The sequence below is a fragment of the Pipra filicauda genome, unplaced genomic scaffold (genome assembly GCF_003945595.2).
Source record: "Pipra filicauda isolate LSUMZ 115617 unplaced genomic scaffold, ASM394559v2 scaffold48_size3843733_pilon, whole genome shotgun sequence".
NCBI classification, from domain to species: Eukaryota; Metazoa; Chordata; class Aves; order Passeriformes; family Pipridae; genus Pipra; species Pipra filicauda.
Genome location: NW_024104631.1, coordinates 2560537 through 2587681, shown reverse-complemented (window position 1 = coordinate 2587681; position 27145 = coordinate 2560537). Strand labels below are relative to the sequence as shown.

The window sequence follows — 27145 nt, the reverse complement described above, 5'->3', positions numbered from 1 at the left end:
AGGTCTTTGTTACCCTTGCTGTGAGTGAGTTTAGGGTCCTAAGCAGTTCCCGAAGCGCATTTGGACACTCACAAGTTTATGGGACTGGATAGGATTCATCCAGGGAAGCTGGAGCTGAGGGAGCTGGCAGAAGAGCTTACTAAGCCGCTCTCCATCATTTATTATCAGTACTCAAGGAGCTGGGATTTTTTAGCTCGGAGAAAAGGAGGCTCAGAGGTGACCTTATTCCTCTCTACAACTACCTGAAAGAAGAGTGTAGCCAGGTGGGCGTCGGTCTCTTCTCCCAGTGACAGGATGAGAGGACATAACCGGAAGGTGCGCCAGGGGAGGTCCAGTTTGGACATCAGGAGGAATCTCCTCACGGAAAGGGCTGTTAAACATTGGAAGAGGCTGCCTAGGGAGGTGGTGGAGTCACCGTCCCTGGAGGTGTTCAAGAAACGACTGGACGTGGCACTTAACTGCCATGGTGTAGTTGACAGGGTGGTGTTCGGTCACACGTTGGACTCGATGATCTCAGAGATCTTTTCCGACTTCAGCGATTCTGTGATTCTGCGATTTCGGGCATGGCTTCGGAGCGCTGCCACACACCTCAGCGCCCAGCCGCTCGTACCGACGGACCGCGACTTCGCCGCCCACCGCGCCCCGGTCTCGCCACTTCCCTCGGCGGCTCCCGTCGCAGCCCCGCCCGCAGCCCGCCCTCCCAGTGGTGGTGGAGGCGGTGATCCCCGAGGAAGGAGCGGGCGGCTACCACTGCCCCAGCAGATGGCGCGGCGGCTCCGGCAGGGCGGGGTTTGCCGTTTCCTCCTCCTCCTCCTCCTCTTCTTCCCTTCCCTCTGGTTATGGCGTTCCCGGCCCTGACCTTCGTCCCGAGTCTGTGCTGGCGGTCGCCGTGCGGGATAAGGTGAGTCCCGATGGCTCCAGGGGTGCCCCGCGGAGCCCCTCGCGGGGGTGGCGCGGCCGGGGCGGGCAGCGCTGGGGCCGGGGGTGTCCGTACCGTGGGACTGGACAGCCCCGTCTCCCCGCCGCCGGGGATCGGCGGGGAGACCTGGTGCTGCCCTGCCTGTGCCGCTGGATCAGCCGGGTTGACGTTCCCTGCATGACCTCTGCCTTAGTGCGCTGGGCCAGACGTCGCTTTCATCCTAAAAACTGGGGAGATAGCTTTCTGCCTGAGCTGGGGACACCTCCAGCTGTACCAACCAGCTGTAACACTCCGCGTAACCTTCTCCTGTGGAGAGGAATGTCTGCTCTTGCTGCCGGCTGATCTTGGTTAATCACATTCCTGACCAAATTTACAGTTCCTAAACACTGGGGAAAATTGTAACTCAATTCCTTCCTTCAACTACAATTTAAGCAATGCTAAGGACATTATTTTTAGAAAATGGTCAAAAATTAGATAGGCAAGCACGAAAATAATTCATGAAGAAAATTATGTTAACGTGTTTTTACATATTTTCAAGCTTACCTTATTAAGAAAAAAAGAAAAAAACCCAAACAAACAAACCCCAAAACACCAAGGTCCAAAACTTTATTATTAGGCACACTGTTAAAACAATAAAGGCATGGATGAGGGGCAACGTTTCTTGTTTTCCTAAGCTTATTCAGTTACAGAAATCTTCCAGTCTCTGAGATTTTTTTATTTTTTTTTAATCTCACAGTAGTTTACTGAACTATTACACTTTCTGTAAGTGATCTTCAAGTCTGATTTAAAAAATAATTGCAATTCAGGTCTAGTACTTCCCATTAATATGCACCCAAGCTCTGCATGTTCCAGATATTACAACTGAGGTGGTAAAAAGCTTTCCCTCTCTGGGGGGAACGACTGAATACTAGTGTGTTGTGGTTTGTCAGCCAGCATCTTTGAGTAGTGATGTAGTAGCCTGTGTGCCAGCACTTTTGAAGAGTTTGTTTTGGGAATTGCGAACTTATTGCTGTGTACTGTATGAAATTAAGGGCTTGTTAGCCATCACTCTTGTGGAAGTGTGCTGTAAGAATTTAAGGGCTTGTTGGCCAACACCTTTTCAGTCTAAACAGTGGACTGGTTGCCAGAGTTATGGGGACTGTACAATAAGTTCCCAAACACGTGTCCAGTGTCTTTGCTCAGCCTGACAGGGATTTATAATGAACATCATGCCCTTGACCGGTGGGTTGGGACAGCTGCCCCTGTCAGCAGCAACATGGTGGCAGAGGCCCATCCTCTGATGTGGTGGTGGTGACCAAGACTCCCTGTTTGTCCTCCAGTTTCTCTAGGGCCCCTGAGGTTTCCCTCTGGTCCCCATAATACCACAGTAAGCTGCTTGGAAACCCTTCCAAAACCATTACGGTGAGGGGAGGTGGTGATGCAGCAACAGCAAATGCCTTGTTGAGTGCCTGGACACTCACAGGGACGCAGAGCTGGGGCCACTCTTTCTGTGCCCTGTCCTCGCTGTGTGGTGGAGGGACTGCCCTGAGGAGAGACAAATGAGGTTTCTCCTGGGAAAAGCCTCAGCAAGGGGTCAACTTCTCAAACCAATCTGGGGCTGTGGTGTGCTGAGGGGAAGTTGTCCTGCAGGCAGTGGTACAGGCCAAACAGGATGCAGTCTGCTCAGGATGCTGCGCATCTGAAGGACACCATGGATTTGAGCCTATTGTTTCAGATTTATTAAATCACAGCCGTCCTCCAGCTGGCTCAGAGACGCCAGAAGAACAGTGTACATATATTGAATCTTGGTTTTTGCTGTAGATTTAAAGCCCTCAGGATCAAGACGGTCTGAGTTACCAGGCAAGAGACGATTTCATTGCTGTCTGCCTGCAAGGGCTGAAGGGTTGTCACCAAAAGAAACAGAGCTGAGATGAACCCCTGTGTCTGCAGAGGCCCCCGGACATCCCCTCCAGCCCATGTTCCCCACTCACTGCTGCAGATCTCATCCACATAGGCATGCTTTGGTCCCTCAGGTGCTGCGTGGCCACCCCTAGGCACAAAACTCTGTCAGCCCCTGTTCCCCAGTGTGCTCCCAGCAGCACAGCCCCTGGCCCCGCTCTCCTCCCCCTCAGCAGGGATGACCCCAGGAAGCACCAGTAGCTCATGGGGGTAGAACTGAGCAAGGTGGCCACCAAGCCCACCTGTGTGGACAGGGGTGGCAGAGGGAGGCCAAGGCCCAGCATGCAGCAGCTGGGGCTCGGGCAGCCCCAGGGCTGCACTTCCCTGTCAGTGCAGGAGCAGGGACGGGGGCCAGGTTGCCCAAAGAGGGACCCCAGGGGCTGGGGCTCACCAATGAACCTAGTGGCCACCTCTTGCAGAGTGGCCTCAGGATCCTCGAGGTACATCAGGCCCTGACACAGGCACTCTTCAGCCCTACTCCCGTCCTTCCCTAGCTGGAGAGAGCACAAGGACTTGGGCATGTCACAGAGCCCCCCAGTTGGCTGCAGCAGTCCCTCCTGCCAGCACTCACTGTTGCCGAGAGCCCTCTCTCCCACTGGGTGCAGGGAAGGGAGAGGGGCCTGGAGATGAGCCCCTGGGGCTCTGTTCTTGGAGGACATAAACTGGAGTGCAGCTCCAGGCTCTGGGCTGCAGCAGGACAGGTAAGGCCCAGCTGCAGAGCCCACACCCTGGGCTTTGGGTGAGGGGCAACCCTCACCCAGCCTGCTCCCTGGTGCTTTTCCTTACCAAGCACTCACCAATCCTCCATGTCTGCTGTGTCTGCACCACGTCTTTGAGCTCCCTCCACCTCAGGAGCTCTGCAGCAGCAAGGAGCCCTTCTTTGGTGGCCTGCATAGCAACAGAAGCTGTGAGATGGCACCATGGCTGGCAAAGGAGACCTCTTGACTTTGTTCCTGGGGTGGTACTGCCCTTAGGAAGCTGGGGCATGCCCTTGACAAAGCATCTGGGTGTCTCTTGGGAACAGCCCCAAAGGACAGTGACTGAGGCTCGCAGCCCTGCCTCTCGAGGTGGCCCAGAAGGCACATATCAGGGACAGCAGGAAAGCCTGTGGGAATGTGCCTGTTCAGGCTTTGGTGGTCACAGGCTGCTGACAAGACCTACTGGAGCCATAGGGCAGGTGTTGGAAATGGCTTCTCCATCCCTGCTCACGCTGGTTCTGTGGGGACCTTTCCCACAGGTTGTGCTGGGGAAGGGCTGCCCACTGCCAGCAGCCCTTGCCCTGCTGCCTGGGCCCCCCAGGGAGGGTCAGCCCACCCCTCTCTGTAACAGTGCTCAGCCTTGAAATCTGTATCTTGGCCTCCCTGGAGGGCTGGCTGCTCGTGCGAAAGAGCAGCGGGACCAGTGCACTCCATATACAGTTCTTCAGTCTCTTCTCATTCCTCACCACTGCTGACCCCATGTGGTCTCTGGAGAGGCAGATTGAGAACTCTCAGGTCTCGCTGCTTTCCTGGCAGGAAGGAGGAAAGGTGAGCTTCAGAAACAGTGGCCACCTGCCCACAGTGAAGGGGGATTGTGATCCTGGCTGAGGGAGATGCCCACAGTCAGATTCCAGAGCAGGGAGAAGCAGCACTGGGCTGCAAGACCCAGAAGCCACAAGAGCCGAGGGGAGCAGAGCCTACTCTGAGTGCCCTTCACAGGGCTGGGCTGCAGGGCAGCTGTCATTGCCCAGTGCCCTTCTCAGGTCTCACACTCCCACATCAGCCTTACTATGTCAAAGAAGTGCGGGAGGTTCTCCACCAGATACTCATTGGTGGGGCTGGCCTTTTAATTCTTCAGGTTTTGATGTATCACATTTTTAATGATCATCGTGATGTTTTCCTTGAGATCTTCAGTGCCAAGCCATGGGAGCTCAATCATGTTAGCATGAGGAGCTCCGTTTTTCCTGCTTGTATGACAGACAGTTTCTTTTTTGTGATGAGATTCATACCTGGAAAGCTCCCCAAGCAGCCACCAGGCCCCAACATGGCAGCAAAGGTGTTTGGAGCAGTCACCCCACCACTTGACTCCCAGCCCACACCAAACCACCAGCCCCAGCCCCCTGGATGCCAACATGGCTGTCCCTGATGCCACCCTGCTCACCAGGTCAGGTGTCAATGACAGCATGAGGAGGCCTTCGAGCACCTGGGAGGCTGGGAGTGTTGGAAGCTCCTCATCGATGTTGAAGTCATCATCCAAATCATCATCCAAATCATCCAGCTGAAACTGCGTGCTACTGTCACTGGGGAATGGCCATAGAAGCAAGCACGGTAGTAAGACACTGGCAGAATCTGCAGGGCTCGTGGCAGGGGATCAGGTGCTTTTCTGGTAACTCACAGCCAAGTCAGAGATGGAGCTGCTTTCTGAAGAAGAAGAGCTGGAACTACTGGGCAACCACTTGACCTAGAACAAGACAGAGAATGCTCATAATATCCTGCGTGTCATCTTGGGCTCAGAGAAGATCTGTGCTACGGTTGCATGGCCACTGCAAGGCAGAGCACTGTCAGCAGGGCTGCCTTGACCACAGCATGGCCTGGGTCAGCCCCACGTGGCTTGGGGTGCCTGGGGGCCCTGCCTGGGCAGGCAGGAGGGGGACTGAGGTGGTGTACCCCATGGGGCTGGGAGCAGCATGGTGGCTCTGGGCTGGTTCAGCCAGCTTTGGCTGCTGCGGGCCCGGACAACCCACCAGGGCTGGAAAGCCTGGTGGGATGGAGAACCCTGCTCCTTGAAGGTGTCCTGCAGCATTCCTTGGGTCTGAGAGCCAAAGAGTCTCAGGGTCCCTCTCTCCACAGCGAACAAGCCCTCAGGGTTTTCAGGGCCAGTACCTGTCTCCTTGTGGAGCGATGCTCGACAGTGTTGTGACTACCTTCCTGGGGAAAAACTCGGCTACCAGGAGAAGCAGAGAGTCAAAGCAGTGCTGCTTTGGTCCTTCCTTGATGCTTTGCAGGCTTTCATGCATGAAGCTCATAATCTTTGGCACCTGAAGGGGGCACAAGTGAGGATAGTGCTGCCACTGGAGCGCAGCCTCAGCTGCCCTTTCCATACCTCTCTTCTGCCTTAAGGTGCCTTCAGGTGCCTGAGACACCTGGGTTTGGAAGGGAGGGATGGAGGGAGGAACAAGGTCTTAAAGGGCTGAAGGGCAGGGCAATCCAGCCACAGGCCACTTACATCTGTTAGCAAGAGGCATGGGTTACATGTGGCCACCCACAAAAAGTGTTTTGTGGTATTCCAGTGGCCTGTGCAGTTTTTTTAATTTCCTCCATGGCTGCAAGGATGATGTGTGTCCTCTCAGAGCATGTGAGGTACCTTTCAAAGGGCTGTGGCAGGAAGAAAGAGAGCAAAGATATCATACAAGCTATCTAATGGTGCTGCTTTGCTGGGCATTGAGAGCAGCCTGGGCCAGAGGTGCCCAGCAGTGCCATCAGCAGTGCCCACAGTCACTGTGTGGGGGAGGATGAGAGCAGAGGGTCCTCAGGCTGAGGGAGGAGGGCTGGGCTCATGGTCATGGGGTGCTGGCCCTGCAGAGGACCAGGGCTCACTGGTGGGCAGGAGAGCTGGAGCTGCTGCTTGGGGCACCAGAGTGCTGCCCTCAGATAGTCCCTGCTTGGGGACAGCAGGAACCCTCTCATCAGGGACAGTGAGGCCATGTCAGTCCTACTTAATCTGGGTCCCTTTGCTCACATAAGTGCTCTGCTGAAGGCATGGACAAGAGTCTCAGCAAGGGGGGAGCTTATTATCTTGGTATGATACTTTTTAGAAGTCGTCAGCAAGGAGCTGATTTCACCTTCTGCATGGTGTGCACAGCGTTTACCCCTTAGCCTTGTCCTGCCTATAGAGTGGGACAGACATGGAAGTCAGTAAGACAGAGTAGCTTTGCCATCGGGCTTTCCAAAACAGCCTGAGATCTGCTTGTGAGATGGCAGGACAGGAGATTGTGGCGGGTGTTAGATTGGGGTCCACAAACTGCCAGGATTGAAGATGGTGAAAGGAGCAGGGAAGAAGAGCAGCAGAGAACAGATCCAAGACATGAGGAGAGCACTTGGCTTCTACAGTGAAAGAGAGCTGGGATGGTACAGGAAGCAGCCAGAGGGGCAAAGGTGGTCAAGCAGAGAAGCAGAGCTGTGAGGTGATGTCTGTGTGCAGAAGGATGAAGGCCACCACAATGTCCCTTAATTTTTTGCTTACGGATGAATTCACTGAGGTGATGAATAGCCTTCTTTGCTATAGGTCTCATTTCTGAGGATTGCAAAAGGAGAATATGTCCCAGCAGCTGTCTGAGGAATGAGATCTTGATGTCATCACAGTGGAGTCGTCTTTTTTAAGGTGGTCCTACGTGAGGGAGGAAGAAGAGCAGCAGGGCTGATGGGGGGCAGCTGGTGCCAAAGCCTCATACCCAAGAGTGTGCTCAGGGCTGTATCCCTGGTGAGTCCAAGCTTTGCAGGGCCCTGTGGCCCTGCCTCCTGGAGCAGTCATCTGGGCAGCAGCCCTGCTAGGGAGAGTGACAGGGAGAGGGGCACAGCATGGCTAGAGGGTTCCTAGGCCTTACCTGCCATTCGGAATAGCTATCCATCCATTTGCTCAGTGTGCAAATCCTCTCGGTGGCTGCAACCTGCACCTCAGTTCTCTCATACCTTGTAAAGTCCAGCAGCACTTGAGCAAAGAGAAGCTGCTGGTGAGCCCCAGGAGCAGATACTCACTCCAGCAGCAGCAGTGCAGCTCTGCTCCTGGGTGGGACTTGCACTGTCCCTCAAGGCTTTCTCTGACCTTGAGCAAAGCCTGTAGCGGGGCTCCTTGCCTCTGGGGTCCCTTGTGGGCCCAGAACAAAGGCCCTGGGCCAAGCTTTGGCTCACCCCCACAGAGTGAGGAACACCCTGGGACTCCCACTCTTTGCACAGGCCAGACCTGCAAGATGTTCTGCAGCTCCTTGTCAGTTCTTGAGGGAGGAGTGTTTCACACCTGTCTGCATCTGTGGTGGTTTCACCAGGATCACCTGGTAGAGTTCTGCTGGAGATCTGCTTTCCTGGGGACCCCCATCCTCCATCCAGGCCACCTCATGGGGTTCTTCTGGAGAGCTGCTTTCCTGGGCAGCACTCTCCTCCACTCAGGCCACCCTGGGCTTGCTGGGGGGTCTCTTCTCCATCCTGCTAGAAAATGACTAGGAATAGGAAAGGGGGAAGTGGGAAGCTTTGGGAAAATAACTCAGCACTACAGAGCAACAGGGAAAGTCTTAGGATGTGGTCAGAAGATCCACAGGGCAACGGGGAAAGCCTTGGGCTATGCTCGGAATATCCTTGCCAGCTCTGCGCTCCTGTCTTGTTGCGTCACTGTCCTGCTGGACACTGTGGCTGACACCGCAGCTGTGCCAACGGCATGTGGGGTTTGTAGTTGATTGCTTTGTATTGTAACTAAAAAAAAAAGTACAACAAAACAACATAAACCAACTCATGCAACTCTTTCTACAATAGCAGCAGCAAACCAGTATTTTGTTTAATTTTCTTCTAAATCGGAAGGAACGTGAGCAGAAGGATTGCCACTTTATGATCTTGTAATACCATTTCTGTGTGTGAAATGGCAAGGGATGGTTACTGTGCCCATCACTGTTCTGCATGAGGAATGTATGAAAAGAGCAACGCAAAAGATGAGAGCACCTTGAGATAGCGATCATGTCACAGAAGAGCTGTTATATATGTTATCTGAAGTATTACACATAATGGACAAAAGGTGCTCCAGGAGTCACCGAGTGACAGTTCATGTACTGCTTGCTTCTGTCTGACAACACTTCCCATTCTTTTTCTTCCTTATCTCTCTAAAGCTACTTAAAATAATGTAAAATGAGCATTTTCCATTTCCGTCAGGAGTTTTAAAACCACGTTTCTAGCACCACCCACTGCTTTTAACCCTAATAGAATTTTTAACTGCTTTTGTGTGTGCTTTATTTCCCCAGGCTCTACTAATGTTTTAAAGAAAACCTGTGTTAAGTAAATGGAAGATGGATTTCAGGTATATCCATCCTTTCTTTTGCTAAGTGTGTCTGATGTTTTGTGTGCAAAGAGATCTTCTGGCTTCTGTTTAGTCTTGAGAAAACTGCTATGTTGCTTTAAAAGTTAGGAAGTGAGCAGTCAATATTTTACAAAATGTTGACATTTTTAACTCTATGAAGTCTTTATGCAAGTGACAGAACTATGTAGTAATTAGAGACCTGTCTTTAACAGGCTTTGCAGTCTTTTTGTTAATCACCTAAACAGTGAAAAACTACTTTCAGTGTAACTGACTTTTAAAATCTGAAAATTAGGAGTCTTATGTTTGAATGTTTCTTGGGATAAGAGACATTTATGTGAAGAGCTAGAGTGAGCAGGATGAATGGTGGGCTTCCAAGATATCCTGAACGATTAAATGGCAACAAAGAGATGTCTGAAGTAAGGAAATAAATATGAAATGGTTGTCAGCCTGGATGTTTCAGGTTCAGGTAGCGATGACCAGGACTTATTTCTTTTTTCAGAGTGTACAACAGGCGAACTACCCAGTGAATGATCTTGCAGGAGTGCGCAGGCATTTGTCATGGACTGTCACTGCTCTGCCAAGTTGTGACTCCTCTTGCTTCTCGCTCTCTCGTGGGAGCTGGCTTTTTACCCAGCTGGGTGAGGTTGCCGGGCCCTCACCACTCTTCTATGGGTGTCGCTACAGCAAAGGTAATTTGTAGCAGCGGGGCAGTGGCAGCTAATTGCCCATACAGGGTGCAGGGCAGTAAAGAGGAAGGTTTGTGTTATAGTTTCATACTTTTTGGTGAATTTTCCACAGAGAGCCTCGTCTCTGCTAGGGTAAGATAAACATCAGGCTTCATTGTTTTCCTAGCTCGGGCCTTAATGATTGTCCTATCGAAAAGCTAAATAACTTCGGCACACTGGCTAAATCGCTTAAGGGAAGCCCCATGCCCGCTGTAGCAGAGGAGCTCTTGTTCGTGTGTCCCCGCCCCTCTCCCCGCTCCAGAGAACTGTGAGAGAATCCTTGCGGTGGTCACCCCGGGAGGGAAGGGGGGCGAGGGCCGTCCCACACCACCTCTGCTGTCACGGAGGCTGCCATTGCCTCGTGGGGCTTTTGGGTCTCCCCGCTCTTCGCCGGACGGGCCGGCACCCCCATCCCTTGCCAGCTGCCGCCCCCATAGCTGAAGTGAAGGGGATCCGGCCCGGCGTGGAGTGTCTGGGATGAGCGCTGTCGGAGTCGGCCTGCCTGGAGCAGCTCCCTGTGAGCTGCGTGGGGAGCCCTGTTTGCCTGGAGCAGCTCCCTGTGCGCTGTGTGGGCAGCCCTGGTTTTCCGCAGCAAGCAGGAGCAGCCCGCGGGCGCCCCGTGCTGGTTGTGGTTATACCTGCGCCGAAAGGCAAAAAATGCTTAATTGTGTTCAGTGAAAGTTTCGGTCACGGTATAGTTCTGTTTTGTTACATATATATATATATATGTATGTGTGTATATATATATATTTTTTTTTTTCAGCAAAGAGCTGTTATTTTCTTTTCCACACCTTTTCGCCTGAAGCCTCTTAATTTCGAAGTTGTAATAACTTAGAGGAAGAGCCTGTTTTTTTCCTATCCCACCCTCCTTAGCAAACATATTTGTCTTGTTGAATTAAGACACTTTGTGAAGGAAATTATTTAGCTTTGTTGCAGTGAGTAGATGAGAAGGGGTAATTTTGATTGCCTTTCCTAGGCTTCTTTTTTTGCTTAGATTAAAACAAGTGCAAGTTTGACACTGGTGGCTTGTAGGTCAGGTTCCAGGCTCTCTGCCTGCCTTGTGTGGTTTTGGCAAAGTCTTGTATGGCCACTAAAATGGGACATGGATTTGCTCGGTGAGTGACTAAGAAGGATTCAGTGTCACAACAGGGGAGCAGCAAATGGAGGGAGCAAGTCATTCCCATAGTGTACTACAGCAGCCTCTCCTCTGTCTTGGGGATTCTGGCATGGCGTCACTGTGTAGTCCCAGAGATGGCAATGCTGTTGTGTCTGCTGAGAGGTGTCAAGTCCTCTCCTCCTTGCTCTATGATCTAATTGGGGTGAAGGAGCTCTGTTCCTGCTATTTGTGTATGCCTCTGAAGAATGAAGTCCTGCCCAAGGTGAATAAAATGTGAAATAACTTAATCTTTCTTTTGTGTTTTCATCCTTTGTTAATTTAATAGAGAAATAATAGCATTAGCTTAGCCTTAACATTTTTAAACTAAGTAAAAACCGAACAGCAAAGGAAAGTCACTCTGAATCTGGACTTTCTGAAAGATCATTTCACTTTTCCTCAGCCCGATTTTTTTTATTCACTGAATTGTTTTTTCGTCCTCTTCTGACTTGTCCACTTTGCATCCTTAATAAGGAAGAGAACTTGTGACCTGCTAAATGCAAGAAAACCTTTAACCATAAATATATGTGTGTACATACCTTCAGACCAGCTGCTTTGTTCCCCTCTCCTCAACTGCTCATCCTCAGCTTTTGTTAATTTTTGGTCATTATCAAATTGTATATAAAGGAGAGTCTTAAAGTCTTTTTATAATATTGACCACAGCCAGGCTGGAGTGAAGACCACATTGTCAAACATGGTGTAAGCCTATAGATCCATTTTTAAACACTGAATCCACTTTAGTCACTGCCTAGATTGACAGGAAAATTTGTACTAAATTCACAGATCATCTTGGGGACAGCAGCATTCAAGTAATTCCAAGAATGAATAGTAAAATTGGAGGAAAACAAAGCAAAACCAAAACAAACCCCTGCCCTTCCCACACTCTCATTTTCTTCTTCCCGTAAATGTGACTTCAAAAACATGTTTGGGAATAGGATCTGAAAGTAAGTGTCATGTTCTGGGCTTCCAGGACAGACCAATCAGAGAAATACAGTATTAAAAACCTTGTATCTGTATCTGTTTAGGTACACTTCTTCCTGTTGAAGGTCTTTTATCGATCCTGGAAGTGAAGTCTCCAAGCTGGCTAGATAGCATCCAAGCTGGTTAAGGGATGAACTTGTTAAACTCTGACACAGTCTTCCAAACACATCAGTTTGAATGTTAATTAAACTGGCAGATGTTTAATCCTGGTTTGTCTGGGTACACTGCTATCTTAATAAAGGCCTACTGATCATTGAAGTAAAAGGACTTTCTGTTCCTGCAGCCATTTTTGATAGCCTATTCCACTTTGTATTGTTCGGATAGGTTTCTTTTCACAGGCATAAGATTTTGAAGCAGATTTTGGAATTCTTTCACTTTGAAAGAATTTCTCTGAATAACAGAAAACATTCTTTCCATGTCTGCCATTCAAACTTGGTATCTCCGAAATACCAGGAACTCTAGATTTTATTAATACAGACGAGCTGTAATAGGACAAAGACCCAATAGATCTTACAAGCATTTTTACAAGACACCTAGACAAGCTATCTCCATAAAATGAAAGAGGAATAAAAATGATGGCACATAGTTGGCATTCTTCGCACTGTCTGCCTGCAACTTTTAGGCTTGCAACTCATAATAAATTTTCTTTACAAAATAAGAGCAACGAGGATATTTATGAGTAGGCAGTAGAATTTCTTAAATTCTCGTTAGGTGTGTATAAAAAGGGAGAGTTTTCATGTTAGGTATGATTTTTAAATGATGGTTCTGTAACTGAAATATTAACAATAAATAGATTAAGCATTCTATCAATCTTCATTTGAAGTAATCATTGATTTTTCAAACATGACTGGTTACGAAATCTATTATATATGATGCTCTAAGACAACAGCTGTATCAGTGAGTTAGGATTGGAAAAGCTGGGCTCTTTTTCTTCATTTTTAACTAAAATGGAGGAATGTTGATACAAAAACTGAGAACATTTTAAAAAATAGTAAAAATGCTTGATGTATATTGCAATTTAACCAAAGAAGGCTGTGATGATGTGCTTTTGCCCTCTTGAAATAAGCCAAAGTTATTAGACTTCTTGGCTTTTGATTCCTAACTGTTGAAGTAAACCTGCTTTTACAAAGCATTATAGAGTTGGGTTAGGTTTGGTCCTTTGGAGTGGGGTTTGGTGGTTTTGGGGGAGATTTTGACGGAATTACCTTGTTCTGATGGAAGGTTGTTCTCCCAGAATGTTTTGACCACCTTTTTTTTCTTAAGTGTCTATAGGCTGTTTTACAGCCAGTCCTTTTCCAAAGTACAGTTTGAAATTAGTCTTTACTTATGCTGCCCTGATTGGAGAACCAGGCTTTCAAATTGAAGTGTTTCTAGATAGAAGCACACACACTTGAAAAGATCACAAAGAACAGACAGGCTGCATACTGTCAATATGTCTATTCATAGGCATATAAAGCTGTTAATCGTAGAATCATTTAGGTTGGAAGGGCGTTTAGGATAACGAGTCCAACTGTTAACCCAGCACTGCTGAGTCCACCACTAAACCATGTCCCCAGATGCCACATAAACACATCTTTTAAATACCTCCAGGGATGGTGACTCAACCACTTTCCTGGGCAGCAATGCCTGACCACTCATTTGGATATTAGGAAAATTTCTTTACCCGTCTAAACCTCCCCTGGTGTAACTTGAAGCTGTTCCTCTTGTCCTGTCAGTTGTTTCTTGGGAGAAGACACCAACTGCCAGCTGGCTACAATCTCCTTTTAGGTAGTTGTAGAAAGGTAGGTCTCCCCCAAGTCTCCTTTTCTCCAGGCTAAAAACCTCTAGCTCCCTCCGCCAGTCCTCATCAGACTTGTGCTCCAGACACAGCTCTCTTGCACTTCTCTGGACATGCTCCAGCACCTCAGTGTCTGTCTTCTACTGAGGGGCCCAAAACTGAACACATTCTTGAAGGTGCCAAGTACAGGGGGATGAAATTTAAATAATTAATAAAAAGTGATAATTTCCAAAGGTTAATTATATATGCAGTGAAAGCAGGCTTCTAAAGCAACTTTCTTGTAATTTTTAGTATTTTGCTTGTTGATGTTTTGATTAGTGTGATATGTATGTTTTATGTATATTTTAAATGTCTTAAAAAGCAGCATATTTGTTTCTCCCCTAGTCTTACACAAAAAAACAAGTAATGGGATTTTTTCCCCACTTACTCACAGACGAACACTAGCTGTTTGCATTCCAGCGGTTCACCTGCACATGACTGCAGCCACCATGCAAGTCAGCCAGAAGGACTTTGAAAAGGCTCAGGAGCAATTGAAGCTTTTGAAAAAGGATCCTGGGAACGAAACTAAGTTGAAACTCTATGCTCTGTTTAAACAGGTAGGCTTGATTTATATCATTTTGTAAGGAGCATTTATAACCTGAGGGGATGGACCTGTAAAATATTTACTTGATTTAGGGACTGTTCAAATGTATTCTGTCTTAACAAGCTCTTCATTTCAAGTGCTTGAATTCTGTTCTTGAAATGCCAGCCCCTTAAACTCTGCCTAAATTCTGAGGGAAGCCAAACCTGTTTTTTCTTATAAATCATGCTTTCAATAGAAACCTGTATTCAAAGACATAGAGCCAAATTACATCCATTGTGTGATGCCTTCCATATAATAATATAGATTCAGCTTTGGAAAATGGCTTATGCCTAAGAAAAAAAGAGTATACTGTATGCTTCCTCTTAAATTTGTTGTATCTACAGTTAGCAGTGCTTATAATATAATGGTGCTGACATTTGAAGGTTGATTTCTGATGGTTTCTTCTCTCTTTTTTTTAGTATGGTCATTGTAGGTTTTGTTTGGTTTTTTTTGGTTTTGTTTTAAATTCAAGGAATCGTTCCACCACACTTTGAGTGAAGGTTATCCTTTATTACAGCATGGAGGGAGACCTTTGTAAAAATAGCTGCAGGTCCTTAGTGGGGTTTGTACTGGTATTTGGGGAGGTATTTGTGGATTAAGGTTGGCTGCAGGGTCACTACAGGCTGTGGCTTGTTATATTGAAGAAGGCAATTGATAGCTTATTTAAATAAAATCTTAAAGACAGGTGATGGTTCCAGGTAGCTTTACTAACTACTAATAGTGAGCTCATAAATGTATTCTTTCTTTCTTTCCTGCCTCCCACTTGAAATATTTCTCTCCGATAGTGTACTTTTCCTCAGGAAAACTGATCACAGAATACTTCAGGATAGCTCAGAACTCTTGCAGTTCAATTGGTCAAACACCCTTGCTCACAGTAGAGCCAACTTTGAAGTAAGATCCAACTTAATAGATCCTATGCAATGGTTTCTTTGTTCGCACAGCTTATGAGGCTGTAATTTTCTTTCTAAGTATAAAACTTCTGCAGTTTTTGAGGTAGGAGAGCTTAAGTGTTTTGGAAACCAGTGTCTCATACTGGGTGGCTACTTGTGAAAGCCCAGCACCAGGTGTCAGAAAATAGCAGACACTGAAAAGTTCATGGTATGTGAACTATCTGAATATTGTCCAACTACTAGGTATTTCTCCTGTCTCAGAGTTAAATTCTGTATCCAGGTCAGATAAATATTCTGAATAGTTATTGTCTTTTCTACCAAGGCATTTGAACTTTAATCATGGGTTTAAGTAAGTTTGTTTTGCTCTCTTTTCAGGCTACTGAAGGTCCCTGCAATGCTCCAAAACCAGGTATGCTGGACTTTGTCAAGAAAGCCAAGTGGGATGCATGGAATTCTCTTGGCAACTTGTCTCAGGTGACAGTATCTATAGTTTCACTTTGTAGATTACTCTACCTTGAAGTACCTGATCTGTAAGTGAATGGCTGATGTTTATTACATGCTAGTTGAGCAACTTTGCTTCAGCCATCAAAATGTTTTTGCACTGTATTCCTCAATCATTTCACTGCTTCAGTGTTTGGAGATTTTTGTTTAGTGTGTAAGCCTAATTCTACTTTATTACTGCCAGCTTGTATCAATGTAAGAGATCTTACATAGATCGTGATTTCCAATGAAAATACTTTTTTTCACATTATGATCTATTCTGCTGTTCTCTTTGAGAAAGATGGATTGAGCTTCTCAGCTGTTACAACAAAACCCAAATCTCTGAATCCAGCATATGAATAACTTTGTCATTTTAAAAAAATCAGTCTCTTATGCTGTTGACTAAAAGACTAGAAAAAAGTGGTGTATAGAGAGCCTCTCTTCATTCTTTTTTTCTCAGTATATCTTGACCTCTTTAATACCTTTCATAACCTTTAGAGAAGTCAAGTGAAGCAAGCAGGAAAAATAAAGATGCAGATACACATAAGCATTCCTTTTTCATGCAGACTGTAGTAAGTCTGACATCACATATAGCTACCAAGGTTTCTTCAGTTATTCTTTAATGAAGGAAACAAGCTTTTCAAATCAGCTGCGTTACAGGCCTACATTAGGCCTGCTGTTCAGCAGTAGTTGTTGAGGTCAAAGGTATTCCTTAATACAGAGGGGGTTTTTTGCATTTTTTTTTGGTTTGTTTTAAAAAAAAACATGCTTGCATAATTTCATGAACATAGTACGTTCTTGTCCTGCTTTGGGGTTTTTGGGATGTATTTTAATATTTTTGTGGGTTTTTTTGATGGCCCTGCTTTTAGGAGTAGTGAAGAAACACTTAAGGAAAAGAATCTGGTCTTGATGTTAGAGTGGAGAGTGGATAGACAATTTCATGTGCTACAGATTATGGATTATAAAATTTTTCGAAGTATATTATGCTTTCAAGAAAATAGGTTGTAACAACCAAGAACTTAAAATTCTTTTAAATCACTGTTTAATGTAGAGATAAGGAGACAGGATTCTTTAGGCTTCTGTGTGTCATGCTAGTGCTAAATGAAAACTAGTGTCTTCAAGCAATTTTAAAATGCCATAAGACCTATTTTAGCACTCTGATTTTCAGACCAACATATTCTAAAATAAAAGCTTTGTTGGAGAAGTGTTTCACTGGAAAGAAGAAACAGAAGATCCATGGAAATGTGAAAATGCTAGGAATATGACAAAGGTCATCCTAGATGTGGATGGGAGTACTTCACCAACAAAATAAATCTCATCATCCCAGCATTTATGCACTTCTACTTTTGTAGATCTATCACTGCTGCTTTTCAGATGACTTTAAGCTTGTTGTGCAGTGTTTAAATACAACATGTTCCCCTTGTCACCCCCCTAATTAGAATGCTTTATAATTGAGATTTTTATTTTCTTTTGTCTTGAAGCACAGTCCCCTTCCCCCTCATTTCCCTCCAGGTACTCATTTTATTAGTACTATAACTGATTTACATTTTAGCCTTTCATAATATTGTGTATGGGTTTTTTCCTATTCTTTTAATATTTTTTTCTTTATTTCCTTTTTTTTCTTTTTTTTTCCTTTCCTTTTATTACAGGATAATGCCAGGCAGAAATATGCTGAACTTGTCTCAAGTCTGCTCTCTGCAGAATCTGCTAGCCAGAAGAAAGATGCTTCTCCGGAGGAGGGCAGGCATGATGGCTATGAAACATTAATAGTTACTACCAAAAACAATATCACAAAGATAATGTTTAACCGACCTGATAGGAAAAATGCCATCAACCATCAGGTAAAGAAATTAACTTGGGAGGACTAATGATTTTTTCTTTCCTGGGTAAACTATTGAAATTTTAAAGAATCCTCACTACAGGTTAAGAAGAACTGACTGAAACATGGTGGTCTGAATTTTGTTAGGGGCTGGTATCCTGACTTCAGTGACAACCTAAGGAATAAATATCCAGTACAAAATGAAATCATTCAGCTAAAATTTTACAGATTAGGCTTTTTTGTGTCTCTTGATTTCATTCAAACTTAATATAGGATTATGGTCTGCACTAAACTAAAATGGCAAACTGCAGGAAGGCTGGCCTGTTTTGTGCGTGCAAGATTTGACTGTAATCCGTGTAATGAAGCGTTTGTGCAGCGTTTGGCTCTGCACCATTACATGCATGTGTAGGTAATCTTCCACTTCCCACAGTTACCTTCATGACTAAGTCCATCATGTTGGAAGCATAATGATCATGCTGTTTAACAACTGCAAAGATACCAGAACTAGGGTCTTTGCCCTACTGCTGCTAAATTTTTAGTATGTTATTTTGCCCACTTAAACTACTTCTCAAGTTTTAAAATTAACTTCCAGTCAGCGTTTGTTTAACAAAGGACCTTATATTGTCCTTTAAATTTGCATTGGAATTTTTCAGTATTGCAAGTGCATGTCTTTATGGTCAGAAGTACCTCACAAGTAATACTTAACTTTCTGTGCATGCAAAATTTTTCAGTACTTTAAAGGATCATAGTTAATCTGTCTCTTGAGTTCCTTGTTGTCAGTGTCAGTCTCATTTTTGTGTTCTTTTGTAGCATCACATTTGTACTTTGTTGATTTTCCTTTTATGCAGATGTACAGAGAAATTATCAAAGCACTTGAAGAAGCTGGAAAAAATGATTCCACCATAGCAGTTATTACTGGTACGTTTTGTATTATACCAAAGTATAGTATTGACATGAACTATCTACATGTATTTAGGCTAAGACTGAACTGTGTAAGTGAGGAAATTCTTTCTTCTGTTATAGATCAAAGATTTTCCAAAGTGCCTTGGCAAAATTACTTCAAGGTGGCATTTTGAATTCTTTAGCAAGCTTGCTGTTACATCAAAACGTGTTTCTCAGATGAGAATATGGACATGGAATACTCCTAAGGGCTTTATTACTTTTGAGTAGCTGATATATTTGTTCCACAGCATCTTTGTTACTGCTTTTGGAGTTCATTGGTATGAGTTTAGTCAATTTTCTCTACCTCTGTGATACATTTGGAACACACTTAAAACAAGCATCTGAAATCCTGTACTGGCAGAGCCAGTAGAAAGTTTGCACTGCATATTTACCAACGATCATCAGAAAAAATGGTATTTTACATTCATTCTCTTTTTTTTTTCTATGGTTGCCACAGGAAAGGATTGGCCAGGGAAGCTGCAACCTGGCCGAGCTGTGTACATCCCTGTCACCAGATGTATGCAGCTGGATGACTGCAGCATTAGTACTGAAAGGGCAGCCCAAACTCATGCTGCCTAGCATGAAGTCTAGCTACTCTGGGGACACATCCTTTTGGTTCTCTAGAGGACTCTTTTGGTCTGTTTCTTATGCTGACTGAACAGCGTGGTGGCGAGGACAGTCAGCAGTGACAGAAGGACTGAGGGCAGGCACTGCCTGTGTGGCCCATCCTCATTGCACATATGTATGTCTTTTTAGGAAATTAGCCAAAACTTGAGCTTTGGCTGGCAGCTAAGTAGTGTGAATTCAAGGTGAATTTGGTCTTAAACCTGCTTACTCTGAGGTAATTGCATGCATATTTGTCTCCACTGTCTGCTTTACCAGCAGCTGGTTCCCATTCCCAGGCTCCTGGGTTTCCTTTCAGTAGCAATGAGTGGGCACCACAGCCCTTACAAAATAAAAAGGGTAGTTCGCACAACTGGAATGTCTGAGTAAATAGCAAACACCTCTGCACAAACCTTTCTATTGCATTTTACATAGTGAATAAGAGCACTGCAGTGTAAAGTGATGGATGTGCCAACGCATGAAAGGTCCCATCCTGTGAATGTCCTCATGAAATATGGGATGATTTAGACAATTAAGTCATGCAGTCTAGCTTTAAAATGCTCCATGCTTTTTTGGTGGCACCTCAAACTGACTTATACATTCGCTAACAGGTTATATGTTTCTTGCTGAAGAATCCATCTTCCAGTACAATGATTTCAATGCAGTATTGCCAGTCTTATCCTAAATTGATCACAAATTGATCACCTTTTCCTAAATTGATCACAAAAAATGTGAAACTTCTACCTCGTATGAAGTAGGTTATTCTATCTACTTTTGATTCCTTCATCAGTTTGAAGATGGATTAAGGGAGATGCATCAACTTACATTTCCGTTGTCCTGTTCAAAAGAAAAAGATTCTCACATCTAACTGTTAGAATGATTGCGAAATGACAGAAAAAAAACCCCGAGGAAGTATGCAGGGAAAGAAACAAAATATTTTTCCATTGGATGCTGTTAGAGAAAAAAATTAATTTTCTGCCTCAAATATTTCGCAGTTAATATTCTTTGGCTTTTTATAGCCAAAGAATTTTTTTTCAGCAAATTGTCAGTCAAAACTCCTTTTTATACCACAGATGTCCTTTAAGATAGTGTGTATACTTTGAGAAAATCCCTCCAATTGCTTAATAATGTTAGACACTTAGTATGAAATTTCTTTTGTAAATCTAATAAATGAAAGCTTCTCTTCTCTTACTTACTCAGAAACCACTGGTGCATTTACTCATATGTGTTCTCTGCAGGAAATGGAGACTACTATAGTAGTGGAAATGACCTGAATAATTTTGCTAATATCCAGCCTGGTGAAATGGAGAAGGCGGCAAAAGATGGAGCAGTATTACTCAAGTAGAACATCTTGGTTTCATATATGTATAAGTTACTGTAATGGGTTAAATATAATTTGCAGGCTTTTTTAGAAAACACAACTGCAGGGACCCAGTTATGCTACTGTTCATCTATTCAGATGACTGTGTCCAAGAGCTCACCATGTGCATAAACAGAAAGATAATGTGGGAGGAACAAGTATTAATTGTATGAAATAAATGAGATTAATATTAGAAGTCTTTTTAAGTACAGTGATGCTGAAGACTTCATTTCATTTTTCGGTCCCCAAAGTACATGCAGATATAATGACAACATCATTGTTTTAAATTTATATGAAAGAAATTGTGGGTTTTTTGATATCTAACAGTGTCCACACTAGCAGGACATGTCAAATTCCTTCAATGACGGACTTCTTTTGAATAGAGACCAGTTGGAATGAACTTGTTCAAAATTACCCAGTAATTCTGAGATCTTGGCTCCATCTTGAAGTGAATTTATCTGTTTAACTAATTTATTTTCTAAGGCCAAGTTGATCAGGGTATCATCTGACACAGAGGTTTTGGGGACAAACAGCATGTTTCTTTTTTCCCTACTTGAGCAGATTTTGTCTTCTCTTTTACTTCTGTATGTGATGATTGCATTTGGGAGATGCTTGCAAGTTTGATTGTTCCCTCAGGCACTTGAATTTGATAGAAAAGCTAAAATACACAGAAACCCAATGCTTTTTATTTATATTTTAAAGATGAACTGCAAGTAAAGTACTCAGCTTTTACTTAGACAAGCTGTCTGTGGATCACACTTACCCCTCGAAGTGATAACGATGCAGTGTAAACCTGTTTTGAAGCTGTTACTCAGTGGTACCTGGCAAGTGTTCCAGTCTGCAGTGCTTTATAGGGTGTTCAGCACAATGTAGAGCCTCATGTGTGCTTTATGGTCTTTGATCTTGCTCTTGTGAGAAGCTTGTGTTTGCTGTGCTGTTACTATTACACAAACATAGTGCTTCATTACAGCTGATGCACAGAGATGTCAGGGAACTGGAGTTCTTACAACACTGTTTGCTTTTGGGAAGTGTTTTATTTTGAAACAAAAGGTTCTTTCTCAAACCTGTGCAAAAGAGCAGCAGGGAATTCTGTGTTGTGGTAACATCGCAATTTTGGTTCCTCTTGGGGCTTTGCTGCAGAACAGTCTGTGAAGGGAATGGCTATCCCAGGGGTGGAGTTGGGATGGATGTATAGGCAAAAGAGTGTTCTTGTTAGTGAACTGCATTCAGTAACTGTAGCTGAAGAGGAAAACACTTTCATAACTTGATTGCAGGAACTAGGAAAGCTCTGCTGATATGTACATGTTTGATTCTTAGTTGGTAAGGAAATGCAGGTGTTTCAGATAGTTCTTATTTTGTCAGAATTCATTTCTGAAAGGGTCAAAAACATATGCTATGTAGTTTCTATCTAGCTCATGGATTTTGTTATGCAGTATCTAATCACGTGTTTTGAAAGTTGTTTATATTGGATGAAAACCACTTGAGATGTCTCTTGCATCTTACATTTTCTCTTTTCCCTTATTTCTAGAGATTTTGTGGGTCATTTTATTGATTTTCCTAAACCACTGATTGCAGTGGTAAATGGCCCAGCTATTGGAATTTGTGTAACAGTCCTTGGGTTGTGTGACATTGTCTATGCTTCTGACAGGGTAAGTACATTGCATAGCTGATCCCAAGACAGTCTTTAAGCCTCTTTCTCTAGCAAATACTATTTGATTTGGGGTAATCTTGGGAGAAAAGAACACTTTAAAAAAGTCTAAATGCATTTTATGTCACATCAAGAAATGCCTATATTAATTACCATCACAGGGGTGCACCAACTGGTTAATATGCATGGAATTAACCAACTGGTTAATATGCATGGAATTTCCCTGCTGTGATTATGGTTATCAAGTTACTGTCTCCAGTTTAAAGGCTCTTTTCTAAGAGCCTCTCTTCTATCATGATGTGAAATGATGCTTGTAAGGTTGCTCTCAGATGTGGGAGGGGGAGCAAAAGTTTATTATGGAATGGAAGTTCAGTAGCTGGCTGAAGTGATCCATTACAGGATCACTCTTGGCCGATGCACTCCTGACATATGCTTGTATAATGTGTGGTTTGTTCAGTCTATTCTGGTCCCCAGATCTCTTTTTTTACTAGAGAATTGTTGGATTCTCCCTCTTTTGCCCCTCCCATCTAGTCTGTTTTTGCTACAGGGTGAACCTATTGTTTCTTTTTCCTCAGTTTAAAGAACAGACTGTTTTCATCCTCCCTTACAACAGCTGTAAATATGCTTAGCCATCAGCATACTTAGGCTATTAGATATAGCTCAGGTTTATCTTCACTCTATCTTTTCTTTTTTTGAGCTAAACAGCTGCAGTTTGTTCAGCTTTTCCTCATGTGGCCTGCAGTCACATTCCTCTGGACTCCTTCCAGTTGTTCTGTGTCTCTTTAAGCACGGTGGTACAAGCTGGACACATCACTCCAGCTCATCTTACTCATGCAAAGTGAAGCAGAAGAATTTCTCCATATTCTGCAGACTGTATTTCTGCTTTGACATCCCACATTGTTATTTGATTTATGTACTTGTGATCTGATATAACACTTGATATAACAACTGTAAAGTTGCTAGTGAAACAATTGTATAACATATACTATATACTAAGTTATTCCTGACAAACTTTAACTTATCTGTACTAAATAGTGTCTTCTGACTTACACCTCTCAATTTTATTAAGACTATTTGGAATTCTAATCACCTCCCCTCAGCATAATATCTCCTTACAGCTGTAAGTTAGTATAGATTTAATTGAAGTTTAATCCAAATAAGCATTAAATGTTTTGTCCTGTTAATATTATCCTTCTTTCTTGAATGGCTTGAAATTCATACTTGAATTAGTACCTTCCTATCTGCACTGGTTCAGCTTTTGCTTGTGCCCTTGGTAATAGTTCTTGGAGTATTTCTGTAGGGTCTAACCTAACCTTTCATTTAGGTTATCCTTCATGGAAATTTTCCAATTAACCTCAAGTTTATCAAATGTTTCTCCAAGGTGATTGTTCTCTGTTCTTCCCTTTCCAGGATTGTGAACTCCCATGCAATAAGGTCATTTTCATCCAAATTACTACTTAATTTCACACTCTCCAGGAGTTTCATTGGAGTGCCTTAAGCATTGACTACCCACTCCACAAATGGCCAGCTTTGCTATGTTCAGGATCTGGTTTTATTCTCAGCCAGGTATTCCCAGAGGAGATCATTACCAGCCACCTTTGGGACACTGCACAGCCCAGTCTGACAACAGATCAGTTAATGTTGCCTTCTGCACTGGATTTTGCTCCAGTGCACGGGACACCAGTTTGTCCCCCAGAATATTTCATCTCCTGTTGCTTAAGCATGTCTAATACCAGCCTGCATCCTGACAGATGTTGTCTAGTCTTTTTGTACAATGTTATAAATGTCACTTTCTTGCTAGGAAGTCTGTTGATCTGTCTTACCATGTGGCCTTCTGTAGTATAACAAGGGATTCTTTTTCAATGAAGATTCATGAAGAGGATTCAAAACCTGTTTCAGTGAAAGCTCCATTGGCAACTTTTGCTCTCTTTGTGATCAGTTCGTATTTTTAAATGGAAATAAAGGCAAGCATTTTGTCTTTCTTGCCTAAAGTTGATGCGAGTTGTCGAAACATAAAATTCTGCTGTTCAGTTCTAACTTGCCACAAATGGTATTATTTTGTGTGACCCCATAATGCATTTCTGGCACAGGATCTTTTTAGATTTTCATAAAATTAGAGGAAAGAAGATTCAGTGACTTGAATTCTTCAGGAGCAGAATAAACTTAGTGTGCCTTCAGAAAGGCAAAAATACTTTTTACCTTTTAAGTTATTTGAAATATGTATTTAATGACTTAGGGCAGATATGTATGAGCATCCTTTCTGTAAAGATTTTGCATGTACAATTAGATTCTCTAAGTGCTGTATTCAGATAATGTAACTTCATCACTGGGGTTGTTATGATAAGGAAATTGAATTATACAGACAAAGCCAACTCTTGCCTGCATTGAGAGCATGAAGCAGTGTTAGCAGATGACATTTAAAGCCTATCATGGTAACAGTTCAAGTGTGGCTTTGATTAACTCTGTCACAGTAGAAGCTTTAAAATGAAATCTAAATCCTAGTACTTTAATTCTGTGCTCTATTGTAAGGTTTGCTTTATTTTGTTCTTTTTTTTTTTTTTTCCCCAGGCTACGTTTCACAGCCCATTTAGTCAACTTGGACAGAGCCCAGAAGGATGTTCCTCTTACCTGTTCCCAAAAATCATGGGCTTAGCCAAGGTAAGAATATCTGCACTGTCTGTGGGATCATCTGACCTTTGTGTGTTGGTATCTTCTGACTATAAGAGCAGATGTGGTCTTCTGTCCATACTCTTATTTTCTCTGTCTACTCTAGAAATAAGGAAACTAAATAAGAGTAATTAAAAAAAAATGGAAAAAAGACAAGAGAGATGGCAGAATCTAAATTATCTTTTCTCAGAACAGAGAGAAAACTGCTTCTTTTGATATCCCACAGAAAAAATCTGTATAATTTTAAATACTTATCTGATAATGCATGCATTAATACAGTGTATTTTTGTTGACCAGGGTTTAAATCTGTAAGGAGCAGAGCGAGTGCTTATATACATCCAAGTATCAAGAGTAGTATGTTCTGTGAGACATAGCCTGCCAGTACATGTTCTAGAAATCTTGGAGTCACTGCAAAAGTGAACAAACACATTTATGGTGAGGTAATTTCAGATTACATCCTTGGAGCTCTGCTCAGAAAGACATGTACACTCTTAGTGAACATTAGGAACTGTAGGCCAGTCACCAGTGGCATAGCCCAGGGGTTGATACTGGGTGTAATACTTACTTAATCTCTTCATTATGGCCTGAATGATGGGACTAAGTACCCTGCTTGAGCAGGGGCTTTGAAGTAGACAGTATCTGGAGGTTCCTTCCAACATCATCCATTGTGTGATTCTGTGTTCTTTTCAGAGGGCAGATATTAACGAGCAAGAGAGTAAAATAAATGTGTCATGGAAGTGTGTAGAGTTCCTGTCAGATTACTCAAGTTTTGTGTCTTGTTGAATCACACTTTCTACTTTTCTTCACATAGGCAAGTGAGATGTTGCTTTTCAATAAAAAGCTGACTGCAGCAGAAGCCTGTGCCCAGGGACTTGTGACTGAAGTCTTCCCTGACAACAGTTTTCAGAAGGAAGTTTGGGCAAGATTAGAAGCTTATGCAAGCCTCCCCAAAAATGTCAGTATTTTACATTTTTCTCCACCTTGTAAGCCTGTAGCATTCCCAATTCTCCTACCAAATGAAACCACTTGGTTTCATTCCATCCTTAACTGAAATAATGAGGCTCTATATATTTTCCTTCAAGCACAGATCTGTCCCTGTGCTGCTGGGAAACAAATACCTCTCTTCTACTCTGTCTGCATCTAAGACAGTGTACTGTACACAGAGATTCAGTGGCTGAAAATCCTTCAAAACTAATTAATTAATCCATCTGTGCAGTCTCTCTATGACTGCCTTGGATGCCTTCTCTTAGGTTTTTATTTTGACAATAGTTTATTTTTAAGAACCTTACCACTGGGTCTACAACATTAACTGTACTGTGTGTGCCCTGCGCACTCAAGACGACACTAGGTGACTTTAGTTTTTGCTGAATTCAGTCATCCTGCTAGCTTAGGTTTTGCAAAACTACTTAAGTCACAATGGTATTAGGTTACATTGGACAAGAGGAGACACCTGTGCCAGCTGCTGATAATGTGGGTTCATTTGACACTTCTTATGGCATCTACTGTGATTATGAGCACTTAGTGGGCTGCTGTTTTGCTTTCCATAAGCCTCCTCCACCTTATTAGCACTTTTAGTAATTAAATGCAATAAATACTTCCAGTGAAAAGGTTGACTAAAAGCTAAGAGGTGCAATATTAATACAACTGGATTAGGATTCCAGTGTGGGTTTTGTGTTATTTTTATGAAACTTTAAAATAAAGTATAGAAAAAGTATAGAATACTTAACTTCCTAATGTTCCTCTTTTCCTCCTCCAGTCCTTGGCAGTGTCAAAGCAACTGTTACGAAGTATGGAAAAGGAGAAGCTCCATGCAGTCAACAGTAAAGAGTGTGAAGTCCTGACGGAGAGGTGGTTGTCTGATGAGTGTGTAAATGCTATTGTCAGCTTCTTTCAGAAGAAATCAAAACTCTAATCTTTACCTAGTAGAATCTGCACCATCTGGCAATAGCCTAATCTGCCCTTATCATTAATGAACTTTCTCTTCAAATAATAATTCTTAATACCTTTTGATGTGGTATATTTCTGTTCTCAGTACTGGGTTAAAATGGGTTCATAAAATTAATACACTGTTATGTGCCTTGGATCTGTTATGGAAATTCAGGCTGGGGGAGAAAAGGTTCATTGTTCTGTAGGCATCAGTGATGTTTTGGAACAATACTAAAGCAGATTGTCTTCCAAAAGAAGCGACAAATTCAATAGTACCCTATTTTGATAGCTCTTCAATAATTATTACTGATTCTTTTTATTTATGTATGGGGAAAGAAATACTATATTAATGAAAAAATAAATAGAAGTATTTAATTACTGCTGTGCTTATTCTTATTCCTTTTGTAAAACATCCTCAGTGAAAGGGAAAGTAGTTTCTGGGAGGCATATTAATACAATAGTCTTACAAAAAAGTATTCACAAGACTTAGTGTTCATCGCAAAGATGTTTGTTTTGAGCTTTATGGGTCCAATCTTCAACATATTTTTCCATTAATTCCCTCATATGACCCCTTTTCTGTGAAAAAGTGTGATGTGTTTGCTTTCCTCAAGAAGAAATGCAGCCATTGATAACCTGTTGATGGATGAAATAAGAGAAAC

At 43.4% G+C, this 27145-nt stretch overlaps 1 protein-coding gene and 1 long non-coding RNA gene across 5 annotated transcripts; one reads left to right on the top strand and one right to left on the bottom strand.

Annotated features, from left to right (window-relative positions):
* The first annotated feature begins 788 nt into the window (after window positions 1-788).
* ECI2 (enoyl-CoA delta isomerase 2) lies at window positions 789-26865 on the top strand. Of its 4 annotated transcripts, XM_027727923.2 has the most exons (12): window positions 824-901; window positions 8838-8893; window positions 9393-9582; window positions 13989-14125; window positions 15417-15515; window positions 17171-17362; window positions 18189-18258; window positions 20124-20226; window positions 21774-21894; window positions 24462-24551; window positions 25372-25515; window positions 26317-26865. In XM_027727923.2, exons 2-12 carry the CDS (start codon window positions 8876-8878, stop codon window positions 26470-26472), a joined length of 1320 nt encoding a protein of 439 aa, XP_027583724.1. In that variant the 5' UTR covers window positions 824-901; window positions 8838-8875; the 3' UTR covers window positions 26473-26865. The 4 variants fall into 4 exon arrangements, with proteins under 4 accessions (XP_027583725.1, XP_027583724.1, XP_027583727.1 ...); XM_027727924.2 differs by lacking the exons at window positions 8838-8893; window positions 9393-9582 and having other exon boundaries at window positions 789-901; window positions 13963-14125; window positions 26317-26472; XM_027727926.2 differs by lacking the exons at window positions 8838-8893; window positions 9393-9582 and having other exon boundaries at window positions 884-901.
* Window positions 1522-3492, bottom strand: LOC113991501. Its single transcript, XR_003541927.2, has 3 exons — window positions 3249-3492; window positions 2890-2948; window positions 1522-2794 (listed from the first exon to the last, which is right to left on the bottom strand). It is a non-coding gene; the product is annotated as an uncharacterized LOC113991501 (long non-coding RNA).
* Window positions 26866-27145: the final 280 nt, after the last annotated feature.